The sequence below is a fragment of the Zosterops lateralis genome (assembly GCF_965231275.1).
Source record: "Zosterops lateralis genome assembly, chromosome: 2".
Lineage (NCBI taxonomy): Eukaryota > Metazoa > Chordata > Aves > Passeriformes > Zosteropidae > Zosterops > Zosterops lateralis.
The window spans coordinates 91,154,473-91,169,840 of record NC_139763.1 but is presented as its reverse complement, the minus strand read 5'-3'; the positions used below and the strand labels follow the sequence as shown (position 1 = coordinate 91,169,840).

At 38.2% G+C, this 15,368-nt stretch overlaps 1 protein-coding gene across 1 annotated transcript in view; it reads right to left on the bottom strand.

The window, feature by feature from the left end:
* The window catches only part of POLQ (DNA polymerase theta), a gene marked incomplete at its 5' end in the record, with an annotated part of 51,362 nt that overhangs the window by 24,121 nt on the left and 11,873 nt on the right, over window positions 1–15,368 (bottom strand). Inside the window, 10 exon segments of the mRNA XM_083854954.1 lie at window positions 621–864; window positions 2,399–2,523; window positions 2,833–3,026; window positions 5,408–5,550; window positions 6,092–6,293; window positions 7,544–7,686; window positions 10,942–11,154; window positions 12,172–12,318; window positions 12,416–12,560; window positions 14,411–14,624. Coding sequence (XP_083711080.1) covers window positions 621–864; window positions 2,399–2,523; window positions 2,833–3,026; window positions 5,408–5,550; window positions 6,092–6,293; window positions 7,544–7,686; window positions 10,942–11,154; window positions 12,172–12,318; window positions 12,416–12,560; window positions 14,411–14,624 — 1,770 coding nt within the window.

The window sequence follows — 15,368 nt, the reverse complement described above, 5'->3', positions numbered from 1 at the left end:
TCTAAATATGAATAAATGTTGAGGAAATATATTATTGGCTGCATACCCCAAAAGCATTGCCAGATTTCTGCGTTCAAATATCCCAGACAAGTCCCAATTCCCTCCTAGGGCAATTTGCAGGTCTCAATGAATCATCCTCCACATTTTTCAAAGAAAGAAAACTTCAAGAGCATGAACCATACAAGCGTCATGGCACAGTCCAACAGGTACTTGAACAAGGAAGCTTGTTACTGCACTAACATATAAACCATAAGAGAATCCCAAAAGATAATCAGTAATAAATCATCAACTACTTTGAACATATGGTGAAGCTGCCTTTTAGAGGCAGCAAAAACTCCCCAGAAAGCACTAACAATTTACCCAGAACTAAACAGTGCATTGAAAAGAGGAATAAGAACATTTAGGTCTCAAAAACTTATTCTGTAAATACAAGATGCTTCTATTAATTTCAGAATAATTATGGAATGACTATGATCAGTCAGAGAGACCGACAAGTTATTTCTAACCTAATATTTGACACAAAGTTCCAAAGGGTCGCCATATTTTATTGCAGGTTTCATCCTGTAACCCTTCACCTTACAAACTCCTTTACTTGACTTCTGGACTTACTGATTTCTCACCTTTTAAATGGTACTGAGCTCTTCAGAGTGGCTGCCACGTCCTCAGGACTGGCTTTAGCAAGCTCAGCCACAGTGACAAAGCCAGCGCTGTAAAGTGTCCTGGCACGCTGCGCGTTCAGCAGAGACACTCGCACCAGGTCACAGAGCTCCCTGTGCACCCCAAAAGTGAGGCGGCTCTGGAACTGAGAGAGCAACAGCTCCATGTTGTGCCAGCCCAGTCGGTTACAGAAAACTGTTATCATTCCTGGAACACAAAAGTTACATTAATGTCTGAACTCCAGCTCCAGTTCTACTAAGTTGTATTCACTCCCCACCCCCCAATCTGAATCAGCACTCACTTTACATTTCTCACCTTCCCATTATTTACAGAAAATAACTCATGTTTATTACAAATATGAGTAGGAGCTAGTCTTGCAGAACTCAATCTGCAATTAACTAGCTAATCAGTGAGGCAGAAATTCTGAATGACACTGTTTTTTCAAAGTGGCAAATATTCAAAGTTTGAAGCATATGAGTATCCTGGAAGAGGAGTCCTACAAAACAATTATACTGAAAAAAAATGGCAAAGGAAAAAGTAGTGATGAGAGTCACTAAGGGAAGCTACAGATCATTGAGGAAAACCAGTGCTGTCATCCACAAAAGCAGACCTTGGCCTGCAGGATTTCAGTTACTGAGAGCATCATAGGAGGTAGCAAATCCTATGATAAAGGTTACAACTGCAGTCCCCAGTGCATGGGAGAAAGAAAAGAGCAAAGAAAAGACAGTTTCTTACAGATCACATCTACAGACTAAGAAAACCACTGAAAGACATTGCATCCCTCACTAATTTTACAGTCATTATAGAATACAACTTTTATCATATCTCTTAACTCTATGTCATATCAATAGTTCATTTTACTTCCCAGATTACTCCTGTGAAAATTTTTAACACTGGAAACACAGAATTATGAAACTGCTACAAAGTTATTTATATTAAGAAGTTAAAAAAAAAAAAAGAAGTTATTTATACTACCAGAATTAAATTAAACTACTCTGCATCAGTTGGCGTGACCTTTTCATTTTGGGGCTTTGACTCATGCTGCAACCCACACAGAGGGTTTCACAAGTTGAGCTAAAACTGTCTTAAAAACTGCAAACCCACTTATGGAGTAATGAAGGATTTTAGCAACAGAAAAAAAAAATATCGCAGTCTCATGGTGGGCTGTTACTTCTACACCCACACAGCCTTTTTAAGGAAGTTAAAGGTAGCAGCTGTCTGACCTCCTATGATCTGAATGACCCAGAAGCCACTCACTCTGTTTTGAAAACTATAACCTTATACCTTCTGGCCAATTAATTTCACATTCAGAAAAAAGCCATGTGCCATCTTAGAGGCTCCAAACTTCACTCAACGCTGAAAGGTATTCTTTCCTGATAGAGCAAAGCTTTAGAAGGGACTTGCATTAATTTCCATACTTAGTATTAAACAAACTACATTCCTGCACAGTACACAGCTGATTTCCACAGACCTCAGCGTGCTGCACACTGCTTGATTCCCCTCAGCTGGCCCCCCTCCCACTGCACACTCTGTGGTTCCACAGCAGGGGCAACCACAGGTTAAGCTACAAATCCGTAAGTGGTTTTACAAAGCTGTTTGCTGTTAGCACTACAGTGTGGCTATCTTAGCCCCAAATGTGAAAGGACAAAAAAAAAAAAAAAAAAAAAAAAAAAAAAAAAAAAAAACCACACCAAACAGACTAGCCTAAGATTCCTGAGGGTATTTTGCTCAGACAACTCACCTGCATAAGTGGCAGCAGATTGCTGCAAGGATTGAAGCTGACCACGACTACAGCCATATTTCTTGGTCATATCTTGTAAAGGAACCTCGCTGATTAAATCCAGAAGGGCAAGGCTGGTGAAAAACCTGTTGACAAAGTACATGAAGAAATAAAGTTGTCAATCTGTGCCACATTATTGTACACGGCAAAATGTACAGTGATACATGGGACAGAATGGTACTACAGTGTAGCACACAAAGGAAACAGAGAGGATGGCTTCCAAAAACATCTTGTGCCACCAGTGTTCTCAGACCAGAGCAGATCAGCTCCAGGTTCTCTGACCTTTCAGCTCACTCAGAAAAAGAGCCAGCTCCTGAAAACAGATACAGATCCTGTGCATTACAAATGTTACAGCCTCTAATCTCTACACATTCACACCCACATTCTGTGGCTACCTTTTGTGGATGGCCATTTGTCTGTGCTGTTTCTCTGTTTTAGCTGTGATTTTGCCCTTTACAGAGCGAGCTAGAAAGCCTTCTTCAATCCCCACCAGTTCAGCCACACGCTTCATTGAGGCAGGCAGCTTCTCCCACAGGCAGAAAAACTGGTACCAATCAATTGTGGTCCACTCCTCATACACTGGGGTGACCTAAAGAAAATAGGACAATGCAAAAAACTGTTTCACAGAAATAAACAGAACTAAACAGAGTTTTGGGTAAACAAAACTACTGCCTAGGGAACATGGTTAGAGCATCCTACGCACTACGTAAAGGCACTGAGTCACAGGCGTGTACCATGAAGAAAGTAAAAGCTCTTCTTATCCAGTTTTTTTAATATTTGTACTGATGAGATCTGACTCATATGGGTACTCCAATGATTAAATAGTTTAGAATCTTTGTCAGATTATTCTTTAAATCCAAGCCACTAAATGATTTTTAAGCTGTATCTTCAATGTACTTTAAGAAAACAAAATTTTATTCTTTTTTTAACATAATTTACAGATATCTACCAACCTCTTAAAACCATGAGTAACCACACTAACCACTTCCACAGCATCTGATAAAGCAGGAAGGACACAGATTTTGCCAGAACTTGCTGAAGCTTTCATTTACCTGGAGTACAAAAAAATCTCAACTTCTCTTAACACTAACAAAAAGCCCTCCAGAGGGCTTTTGTTACCTTTGTTACCTTTTTTAGAAATAAAACCAATTCTGTTAATGTTTAGTCAGGACAGAGTCAGTTTCTCTATGAGGAGACACAATGTCTTCATATGTTTATCAATATCAAGAAAGATTAATTATTTTGAAAGAACTAAGAGTTGTTTGACTCAAATATTAAATGGCACAAAATACTAGATGCCTATGTAGTTGTAAATCACCCATGCCTCTTCACCTCTGGAGAAGAACAAAGGTTATCAAGATGGGGGTTTATCCTTTGTTGTTTATTGGGCTTTTATAGTGGTTTGGTTTTTTTTAAAGTAAACTATTTTCCTAGTCTAGCAAATCTTTATTTGTTTTAATCAACTTCCCTAAAATACAAAGGCTTGGAATTCAGTCTCATATTTGTACAAGTAAAAGGATCAAGCTTAAAAGAATTAAAAAGCATTTTACCAGATAAACTCTCTGTAGCCCATAAGGAACACATGAAGAACAATACTGAAAACTAGAAAAGCAACAAAATTAAATAAACCTTTGGCCTTGAAAATGAACAGACTTGCAAGAAAGTGTTTCAGTGTAGCTTAACAGAAGAGAATCTCAAGAACATTTTGTTCAACAGTGTATGATTTAAAATAACCTTAGACAAGCTGCTGCAATTAAAAAGTACAGCATAAAAAACATAATGCCATCACTGCCTCTAGCCCAGAGCAGGAACAAATTTCATCCTTTTTGTTCTGTTTTGGAGATGCAAACAAGGAAAAAAATTCACTGCTGCATAACACAAAGGAGTTCATTTTACCTAGCAGAAACAGAACAAAATATAATGTGGTCCTCTAAAACACAGATATGAGTACATATATACAGGACAGCAGTAGATTAAAAAAAAAAATCTACCAGTATTAGCCCATAACTGGGTTATTGAACACAGCAAGCAGAGACATGGACCCTCAGACTCTTGCCTGCCTCTGTCTCCCAGCTCAACAATCTTTGTAATTGCAAGCACATTCCTCTTGAAGCGAACTTTCTTTTCAGACAAGATTCCCAAATTCTGCCTTTGATTTATCATGCTGGTAAAGAGAATACACCTTACACTTAAAGAAGGCTAAAGCTGACTGTCAGATTTCAGCTGATGATTGCATGATGGGTCCCTGGCAGCCACGAATCCCAAGTTGTTCAGTGCAACTCCATCTGGTTTCCTCACTAATCTCCACAAGTTCATGGCTTCCTCTCCCAAGGTCTTAAATAGCAGTGCTTAGCTTTTCAAGTGTATGTGCTCATAAATCTTGACACACTCTGGGACACTTTTCCCTCACAAGATTTATCAAACTCCTTCCTTTAGCCCTGGCAGCATCACCAGGCAAGTAAACTAAATCAGGGATGAATTTCACTGTAACTAAAACAAAGAACGGCCCATCCATAGAAAGAAAGTGGTGTGGCTCTCTGAGGCTTTTTGGAAGCAAAATAGATATTAAATGCCCAACATTTTTCTGGACCTCCAAAAGTAATATGAAATTAAGCCTGCTGATCCCAAACACACATACAAAAATCTGTTTGTTTCATCAACTTCAAGTGCCTCAGAGAAACTACCATTATCTTATGCTCAAAACTTATTAAGTTCTGAAATCCTAAGAAGTCAAGAGTGACTATAATGGGGTTAAATAGCATGCAGCACCTACCTACACAATAGACACTATGGTAACACACTAATTCTAGAGAAGGTTCAATTTAGAAACTTTTCTTCATGAAGGATAAGCTAAGCAAAGCACAGAAAAACCCAAAACCTATGTTCATGGAGCCATCAAGAACTTTGCATTGTGCGGTCTCCCCTTAGTTTTGGTAGTAGAAAACACAAGACACAGAATGAGGAACCTACCAAATAGACAATATGCAGATCATTCTCCAGAACAAAGCTTTTCATAGCTCTCTGCAGGTCAGCAAAGATTTCCATGGCTTCAGTTGGTGAAAGAGAAGAGGAAAGAGTAGCTGAGCCAAGATGTGTTGGGTGATAAACTTTTGCTGTTAAAAAGAAATATATATTATGTAGAAAAACATTTAAATGCAAGTTTATAATAATTTTCAGGTTTTGCTGCATTTGAGAGAATTCTAATTTTTCACAGCTGCTTTTTCAATTAGAAATAGTGTATGTCTCCATTCTGAAGACAGAAGAATGGAAATAATAAGAGGCTTAGCCTTGCCTATGTCTAAACTAGCCTTTTTCTCTTTGTTAGAAAGACAAAAATCACAGTCTGCAGTTAATATTCACCAATCCTGTGGTTAAAGTTTGCTTTGTTTAAAGATATTTTAGGAATTTATATACTAGGACACATCAGTCTTAGAGGTGATGTGCAAGTGATGTGATGTGCCTTCCAAGAACATGTGCATGCAAAAGCAGGTGTAAAGATACCTTCCAGAAAGCCAGAAAACTCTTCATATGCAATTCTTCAAAATAAAATAAAAATGCAGAGAAGTCCTTATATTAATTTACATTGAAGAGCTACTTCAGCTCAGTTAGCAAATCAAAGCCAACTGCAATTACTGAGAGGAACACAAACTTTACCTTTCACATCACTGCCAGAGTCCACAACCTGGATGAATTCATTTTCCAGCAGCCATGCCACACAAGCCTCGATGGGTCCAGCCTGTTTGTCTTGCCCTTTCCCATTTTCCCACTTGCTTTCTTTCAAGCTGGATGCAAGTAGAGTGCAAGAGGCATAGGTCTGCACGTCCTCTGGAGTGTTGGCTACTCCCCCCACTATGATCTGTTGAAGAAAACTACCTGTTCATATTGCCAGAGATGCATGGGACAGAAGATCAGATCAGAGAATCAAAGAGAATGATCCATCATCTCAGTTTTAAAAAAACATTTTTCCAGAGAGGGGAATATGAGGCAAAGCAACAGCCAACTTTTAAAGACAAAAAGTCAGTCATCTTGGGTAGAAGTAGGAGGACTAAGCTATGGAAAAGAACAATTTACAAAATTTTATTTTGAAAGTGGACATACACATATAACAGCAATGTACATTTCAGACTAGCTTGAGGCATTTGTCTTAGACAACACTGTGAAATATTAAAATATGTTAGAAAAAAAATTGCAATTTTATTAATACAAAAAGCAAACTAGGAAGGTAGAGTTCTTGTAAGGCTATTCAGCATACTGAAGGTTTCTCTTAATAAATATGAATACTATACCCCCACCATTGTTTTCCTGATTGATTTTGTTCATCTTGGATTTTGGTTTTGCTTTAAAGGAACCCCCTTCTTTTAGATAGCTCTTATGTAGAAAAATACATTTAGAAATTCCATGGTCTGCTAAAATTCAAAATCTATGGAAGTACAACCAAGTTCTAAGCATCACAAAAGTTTTCAAAAGACAGTAAAAGTACAGCAAACAAATTATCTTTAAAGAGTCCTGTATCTAATCTAAATTCAAGTCCAAAAGCAGCTTTGAAATAGGACATAGGCACACCTATGTGGAATAAAATCCTTTTGGTCCTTTTTAGTCCTATAGGAACCCTACAGAGGAGGGAGCAAATTGGGTACCACCCCATTTGCTCACCAAAAATGTATTCACAAAATTTCTGTGCTGAAGAGGTAGGTAAATTGAGGAGGCAAATAAGAGATCCTACAAGGTTACACAAATGTCATTATGGCCCAATTCAACCTACAAAGCCTCTAGGATCAGTAATTTACAAGCATCCTCCAGCTAAGAATGTCAGGTCACACCTAAAAGACTTACACTTAGTTCTGCCTGCTGCTTGCGTACATCTAAATTTGCAATAGCAAAGCTTCTTTGAGTGTGCTCACATCCCAGTCTGCAGCAAGCAGAGAAACACCCTAGACAAAATGCTGAATACTGAAGCAAGATGGCAGACCCAAATAAGATGACTGGGTTGACAAAGGAGCAAACACATGAAAAACAAGTGCACAGAAAACATTTGATGGTGTCACAGAAGAAACCATCCTACAAGGGTACAAGCACACCTCTAATCCCTGTCTGAGTGTCCCATACCTCAAGTATTGCTCTTTTCATGCTAGAAGCAACACCTTCCCCTTCTCTTCTAAGCAGACAGCTGCAAACAGGCTTGAGAGACCCCTGAAGTAGAGCAGCACCTTTTGATCTCTCTGAGGGCTTGCAGACTAAAATGCTCTCACCTATTGGAGAAGAAAAGAAAAACAAAACAAATGCAAAACCAATTATCTTAGTACTGCACCTTAGCACGATAACAGCTGCACACAGTTCACCAAGGACATATTATTGGAATGGAAAACTATAAGTATTCTCAAAAAAGCTGAGTAACAAAAGAAGAGAAAAAATGTGCAACCTTAAACAGTGCATATGAATTGCTATGTAAGAACTGCACAGATGCATAGTACATCAGAACTAAGGCAGAGCAAGCCTCAAAGTTACATTAGGCTAGTCTGGGTCTGGCCAAGTCATCTAAGGAGATTCCACAGCCTCTCCATGCATCTGCTTTGCTGCTGAACCACTCTTGCTTCTTGTTCTGGAGTTGACTGGAACTATATAATATACAGTGACATCATTTTGCCTTTTTCATTACATTAATAAACTGAAAAAAAATCTCAAAAGTAAGAAGAAAACATAAAAGCTGCACAGTATTTTGACAGTTTGTATTAAGTCAACCAGCTTTCACTCCAGGAATAACTAATTTAGAAATCCAGAATTACTGATCTAAGTAACTGTGCATCCTCTGAACTTTCATATATGCATTTATTCACACTTACACCTAAGTATCCTGCATGGTTTCCACAAAAAGTACATCTCAATATATCCTACCTGAAAATTCTCTGTTAGACATTGTTAAGTTAATCTCTAACTACTGAAACTCTGTGGGAGACAAAAAATGTCCCAGAGCCATGAAAGAAAAATGAAAATAATGGGTAAATTCCTTTAATGAGATCACAGTACAGCTTAGCCATGGAAAATGCAGTGTTCACATAAAGGATATTTTTTCCACAAAGCTATTAGAAAGGGACCGGATCACTGAAAGACCTTAGCTAGTTGCAAGCTTTGCCAATAAATGATAAATAAATTATGGGTAGGACACGTTTGCCTCTGACTAAGAGGAGAGCATTAGTTTTGGATTAGCTGTACAGTAAATATCATGATAGATTTATGACAACTTGTTAAGATTTAAATGCATGTAGTCTGGACATAAGTTACTTTTGGTAGTAGGCATCTTAGTATGATCCTAGGAATGTTAACTTATGATAAAACCGTAGCTATGGAAATGCTACAGTAATTAGCAAATCCAGAGGTAATGAAAACACAACTGCACTTAAATTTAATGAACAGAATAAATAAATGCAGTGTGGGCGAGTAACAAAATACAGCTTAAACATAATTACGTAAATTAACTACGTATTTATTTAGGATGAAATGATGGTCAGATGATGTCTTGGATTTTTTTTTATCCTGCTAGGTGAAATTTTTGATATCTGTTGACCATGCACTTCTGACAGAACTGGAGAGTAGGTAAGAAACTGCATGTAAAGCATTGTTTTGTGAAAGAAAAGCTTATTTTTATTTTAGCAATATAGAACATCTATTCATTTTGTATTTGGGTTCTGATGTGACCTGAAATTTCCTCTGAAAACTTCCCTTTGACTCTTTCACAGTGATGTATCTAAAAGAAAATCTAACAGAAGATGGGTATCCCCTCAGCTCTACATTATCCGACAGTTTTTACAAAACTTGGGGGATACTCTTTCCCAAGATGCCACTGATAATTTAAAGCTAATAATTGCAATCTAGTAAACAATAAATTAAAAAAAGGAACTGAGCTGTTCCAATATCCATTACTGAACATTTCAGATACTAGGGAAGGTCCAGGTTAGCATCAGACTAGACAAACACCAGACAACTCAGGATATCTAGGCATAAAACTTCATTAAAACCAACATAGGCCCTACTAAATTCTAGGTTTTGTTCAGCTTTACCTATTTCTCCTTGGGAAAATGGTAGTTTTGATGAATGCAAAAAAAGAAACAAATTTCACTCTCCAAAATTATATGTTTAAATTTCCATCAAATCAAGAAAAATAAATTAAAAAATCAAAATGTAAGACAATCTAAAACCACAATGCTGGGAGAGCAGGAGGAATTCAACCCAACAGCATTTCTCTTCTGTCTGTCAGCTAAATTTCATATCCACATAAGGCATTTTTTCCAGCTGAAGTTGCTGTCCTCCAGTCTCCCTACTCTGTGACAGAGTAGCAGCTGGCAACATAGCTTTATGTTCTCATCCAAAAGACTCCGTGGAGTGGAAAAAATGGTACATTCATGAAGCTCATCAGCATAAAATCAACTGCTTACTGTGCACAACACAGTCACGTCAGAACTGTCAAAAAGGGTACTAATTATTGTAACTTGATGGAGAAAAAGAAGAAACTTCAAGGAATAATGTGACTTTACACCTGCCAGCTACAGTCAAATGAGAAAGTCTGGAAAATTTCGAAATCCAGCACGCAGCTGCCCTTTTCTTGAATGCATAGGGAGAGCTCGCACAGATATAGGTCGCAAAATGCTCTGTTGCTATGCTACTAAGGCAAAAATAGAAAGCTAAATGTAAGAACAGTCTGCTTACATAGGGCCCAGCAAGCACCAATCAAACAATCAGGAGGGCAAATCCCACTTCCCGCATCTGTTGAACTTCTTATTTTCTACTGTGTTTATACTTGTATAATGTGGCTTTTTGCAAACATCATCCACAAAGATAAATTTCCATTGCAAATTAAAATAACAGGCAGGATTATTTTGTTGAGCATCAATCAGTGCCACTGTATGCAAGAAGGTGCCATATTATCTGTGAACTACTGTTCATTTCCCCTGTCTCTGTCTCATTACTACTTTGTTTGTTTTTCCCTGTCTCTGTCACATTACTACTTTCAAGATCCATAAAATTGATGGTTGAGTTTAGCAGAAGTTGAATAAATCTAAATCATACAACAGAAGTTTGTCAAATTAGGGTTGTAGACTTGAAATGCATTTCTTACATTTTAGGCCTGTCCAATGAGAGTTTACTGCAAATTTTCTCACCGAAACTCTAAACACTTTAGTCAACTGACCATGGATCACAGAATTAAGGCAAATGAACAACACAGCCTTAGAAGATAACAAGAATTCAAAGGAGAAAATAGCCTGTTCCTGAAGTAACTGACATATAAATACCAAAGTCAGTCTCAAGCAATGGAAACAATCCTCTGGGAATTACAACTTTTACTCCATTAATACCAAACAATTAATACCAAACAAATTCATCTTGATTAACTTAATCATACCAAAATATCGAAGGAATTCATCATGATTAGTCCCTAATTGCAAAGCACCACCCTGGATTTAATCAGGTTAACACCGCTCCAACAGAATGTGAATCAAGACTCTGCTTACCCTCTGTGTCTACCCCTTTCCTGCCAGCCCTTCCAGCCATCTGCTTGTAGGTGAGGATGTCCAGCAGCCTGCCACCAAAGGTGGGCGTGCGGATGATGACGCGGCGCGCGGGCAGGTTCACTCCTGATGACAGCGTGGACGTCGCTGCCAGGACTCGGATCAGGCCCTGCCGAAAAGCTCCCTCAATGATGTCCCGCTCCTCAAAAGTCAGACCTGAGGAGACGAGGCTTTTAGTGACCCTTGTGATGGTGAGACTGAATTTAAGAGCTAAAAATATTGCTGTCCAGCAAGGGAAGAACAAAACTTAATGAACGTTCACCATTCAGTGTCAACTAGACTTGCAACACTACCCTAGTTAACTTTTTCTGACAGGTAGGTGAGCTGAAATTTCACCATTAAGTTTTTATTATTCAACTGACAGTAATATATGAGCTTTTCTAAGGTGTTTCTTCCTACATATTGTAGGAAGATGAACTACTTACTACATATCTACAAGCACTGCAAGTAAATACATAAAGAAATAAAAAATGAGAAAACAGTAGGGAACTAGGATTTACTCATCTGCCATCCTGACAACCCTGGACTCCTTCTTCATTATTCCCATTACAGGTCTAGTATGTATCTTTCTACATTACCTTCAGGGCTTCAGGCCAATTATGTGAGAAATACAGACTCTATATGCATTTGGAATTATTCCTCCTACATAATCAATGCCATAGCTACTGTTGTCTCTCCCAGTCAGTCTTTTCTCTCAGTGAATCAACAGGTGACACACTCTATTACCTACCTAAATAAGAAATAAAAAATCCAAGCAGAAGTGTTCACAACACATGCTCCTTTTATTTTTATTCTGCCTCTATTTACTCATTTATTTCAATATTAAGCTGAAATACTCTGGCAGCTTTGGGAACAACTTGAATATGCTGGAGCTGCAAATGAGTTAAGTTTTCAAGCACTTAACAAAGAAAAGACCAGGTAAGTTGTATTCCAGAAGCTGCTGTTATCCAACACAACAGAGAGATGATTTGGCAAAATAATTTGTGAATTAAAGTCTTCAACCACAAAACAAGAATTTCAAATTTGCTTCCAACTGTGGGATTCGCAAAGCTTATTCAGTCTTAAGCTACAAAATGCTTAAAAAAGCAACTGGTAAATTGCTGATATCTGCAGTAAAAGGAGCCCATATGACTTCACCACTACTGAATTCAAGACCAAGATGTTTAGGAATACCTGCATGATGAAATGCCACTCCCCATGGCAAAGTACGCTGGAGCACAGAATCCAGGCCTGAGATGGAACGCTTTAACTGATCCAGGACCTCATTGATCCCTTCTCTGTCCACAACAACTGGGGCAAGGGCTGAGTTTTTTGCAGAACCTTGAGAGAGAAAGCATTTTTATAGCTCCTACTAAAATTAATTTTCATTAAAGGCACTGTGCATACCGTGGTCTTCTATTAAGTACTTTTCTCTTACTCTCAGTTTGTTGCAAACTGTAGAACTCCCTGGCAATGATGTCTGCCAGCTTCTCACACCAGTTCTTGGATGGACAGAAGAGCAGGACTGAATGGCCACCACAAACAGTCTCATAACACAGGCTCACAATATGGTCTTCATCTCCCTGAATGGAGATAAAATATTTTCAGTGCAATCTCATATTGAATGAAGCTTGTAAATGCTGTCCTTCTTCTGTATCCCAGTAGAAATCTTCTACTTCCAGTCAGAAAGTGAAGCAAACAAAGAACATGGAACACTGTTGCCTTAGCTTCTGCCTTGCTTTATGAAGTCCAAGCACAAGTATGACCATGTTGCTGAGGGCAGTTCTAGACCTACCCATGAATACATGTAATGTTTTACACCTTGATTTCAGAAAACTTTTTCTGAATGAAGGCCACACAGTGCACAAATAAATCACTGCAACCTCCACATCATGGCTTACAGCAGTGGGGAAGAACCCCTCTACTCTAACTGGAGTAACTCTGGAATGTTTTTTAACTTGGATATCTGAACTAAAAGCATGACATGTAGCAGTTTAAGCATTCCCAATAAGATGCACTCAGCAAGCACTGCTGACCAAAGACTGCAAGTGTTCAGAGCATAGTGGAAGGCTTTTAGGGATACTTATATAGATGTTTATACAAACCCTGCTGTTTACAGCTTGCTTTTTTGGTTTTAAGATCTTAAGAGAGTCCCTGCAACTGATTTGTTATGCTTGGCTATGCCAGATTCTCTTCTAGGAAGCAGGTGAAAAGAGGAAGAGAAAAATGTAGGCGTATAGCAAGAAATAAAAGCACTAAAATGCAAATGAAAACAGGGGAGCAATGGCAGGAACTTCTCCACAAGGATTCAGCCAAATTCAGCTCAAGTGGTGAAGTCATCAAATTCCCTTTTATTAGTCCAGTCTGAGGCACAGAAGTCTGAAGGTCCAGTGATAGATTCCAAGCCCAAGATCCCCCAGACTTATAAGATAAGCCAACTCCTTTAAACCGTTGAGTCATAAGTCTAGTTTAGTTCTTCCTCTCGCTTAATTTAGTAGCTATCCAAAGAAACTCAAAAATATCCAAATGCAACATTTTCTTCTCAATATGACCACATAAAAGCTAACTTCCAAATGCTTTAGTGAAAAACACTTCCTTTTGTTTCCAGGATACTTTTTATTTGCTGTGCCACCATGCTACTGATAAGAGAACGTCTGTGTACAGCAAGAACAGAGTGCAAAATATTCCAAAATATCGCTGCCATTCAGCCCATATTGCCCAACCACTACACTGGTATTACACAGAGCAGTTAAAAGGACTGAGAGAATTCATTCTTCAAGGACTCCACAGAAAAGGACCTAGAAGTGGAGAGCTCAAATTTCCCACTTCTACACATTTGGTTCTTTGAAATCATTACAGTATGTTACCCCTAACTTTCCATATCCTTTTCAAGCGTGCAAAAGGACTAACTACTGAAAACAGATTCAGAAGAACTAGGATGGACATCTGCCTTCTAATCAGTGTCAAAATTAGATCATTTAGCAGTTTAACATAAGCCAGTTCAATACCAGATTTTAATACAAATACTTTTTCCTAATTATGAATGCAAATTCCTTGGCCTAAGCAGGAAATACTTACCTGCATTTATGAAAGGGAAGTAGATTTCCAGACATAAGATAGAGTGGTGGGTAAGAGGAGAATCAAACCCTTTATACCTGTCAAGTACTCAGAAACAACATAACTGCAAAGTCAACTTTGTCTTCAAGTCAGATTCAAGAATCTTCACGAGCGTGTATTTTGGGGTTTTTTGTTTAAGTCAGTAGAAAACAAAAATACCAATTTTATTCTGCTTGAGCATGAATCTATGAAGTAAAAAATGAAATTGTGAATGTCATCTGTATAAAAATCAATAAAAAACATACCAGGAGCTGTCTTTTTAACTTCAGCACTACGAAAGGCATTATCCCAAAAACACTGCTCAGAGTTTTGTTACCTTCAGTTGCAGCTTGGGCTGGAATTCTCGCACTAAATTCATGGAGGAGTCATATATGTTGCTGCCAATTTTCACCCACTCCTTGAGGGGCACAGGGCGGAAATCTGTACAGTACAGCTCTGCATCTAACCATGAGGCCAGGAGCCCCAGGTTAGGGAGGGTAGCACTCATGCCTACTATCTGTATCCCATCAAAACTGGTGCTCTTTGTGTTTCTGGAAGTGGTTAAAAATAAACGAAAGTTAGTGACAGCACAGGCTAATGTTCTGGAAAATGGAATTCAGAAAAACAAGTTTGATCTACTTCCTTCCAGCTTCTCAAGTGCAAAGCTAATTTTTCATCTTCTTGACAAAGAAAGAAGCCATAGTCTACTCCTAGAAAACATGTCAGCTTATGCACTGATAACAAGTTAATTCAGCTTTTAATCAATTTGAACTAAACCTTTGCCTTCTTTAGGTAGCCACAGCTATAAATTGACTGCATATTTGGAGAGACAGAAAACAAATACAAAGATCAGCTAGTTCCTTTGCCACTAACAAAAACATGGATATAAAGGAATGGCTCAATTTCTACTGCAATCTTTCTAAGCCTAAATACTTCAATTAAAACACTTCTATTTGTTTCCATTTCAGGACAAATAATATTAGACTAATGCTTTCCTGGGAACCAAAGCCCTAAGTACAGCAAAGAAGCAAGTAGCTTCTCTTCCTAAAATGCTGAACAGCAGCTTTCACTAAAGACAGTGAGAAGTAATGGACTCCTAACAAACCTGACAACATAAACTGTTAATTTAGATACCCAAATTAAGATTTTAACTCAGGCTTTTACATCCACATAATAGGGATTTTTGATGCTTCTAAGCTTGTGCTTGAAAAGTACTCATTTGCATCGCACTGAGCTACAAATTGAGACTTTAAAAAATAAAAAGGTCCGACAAATCACTGTGAGCTCAGAAATAA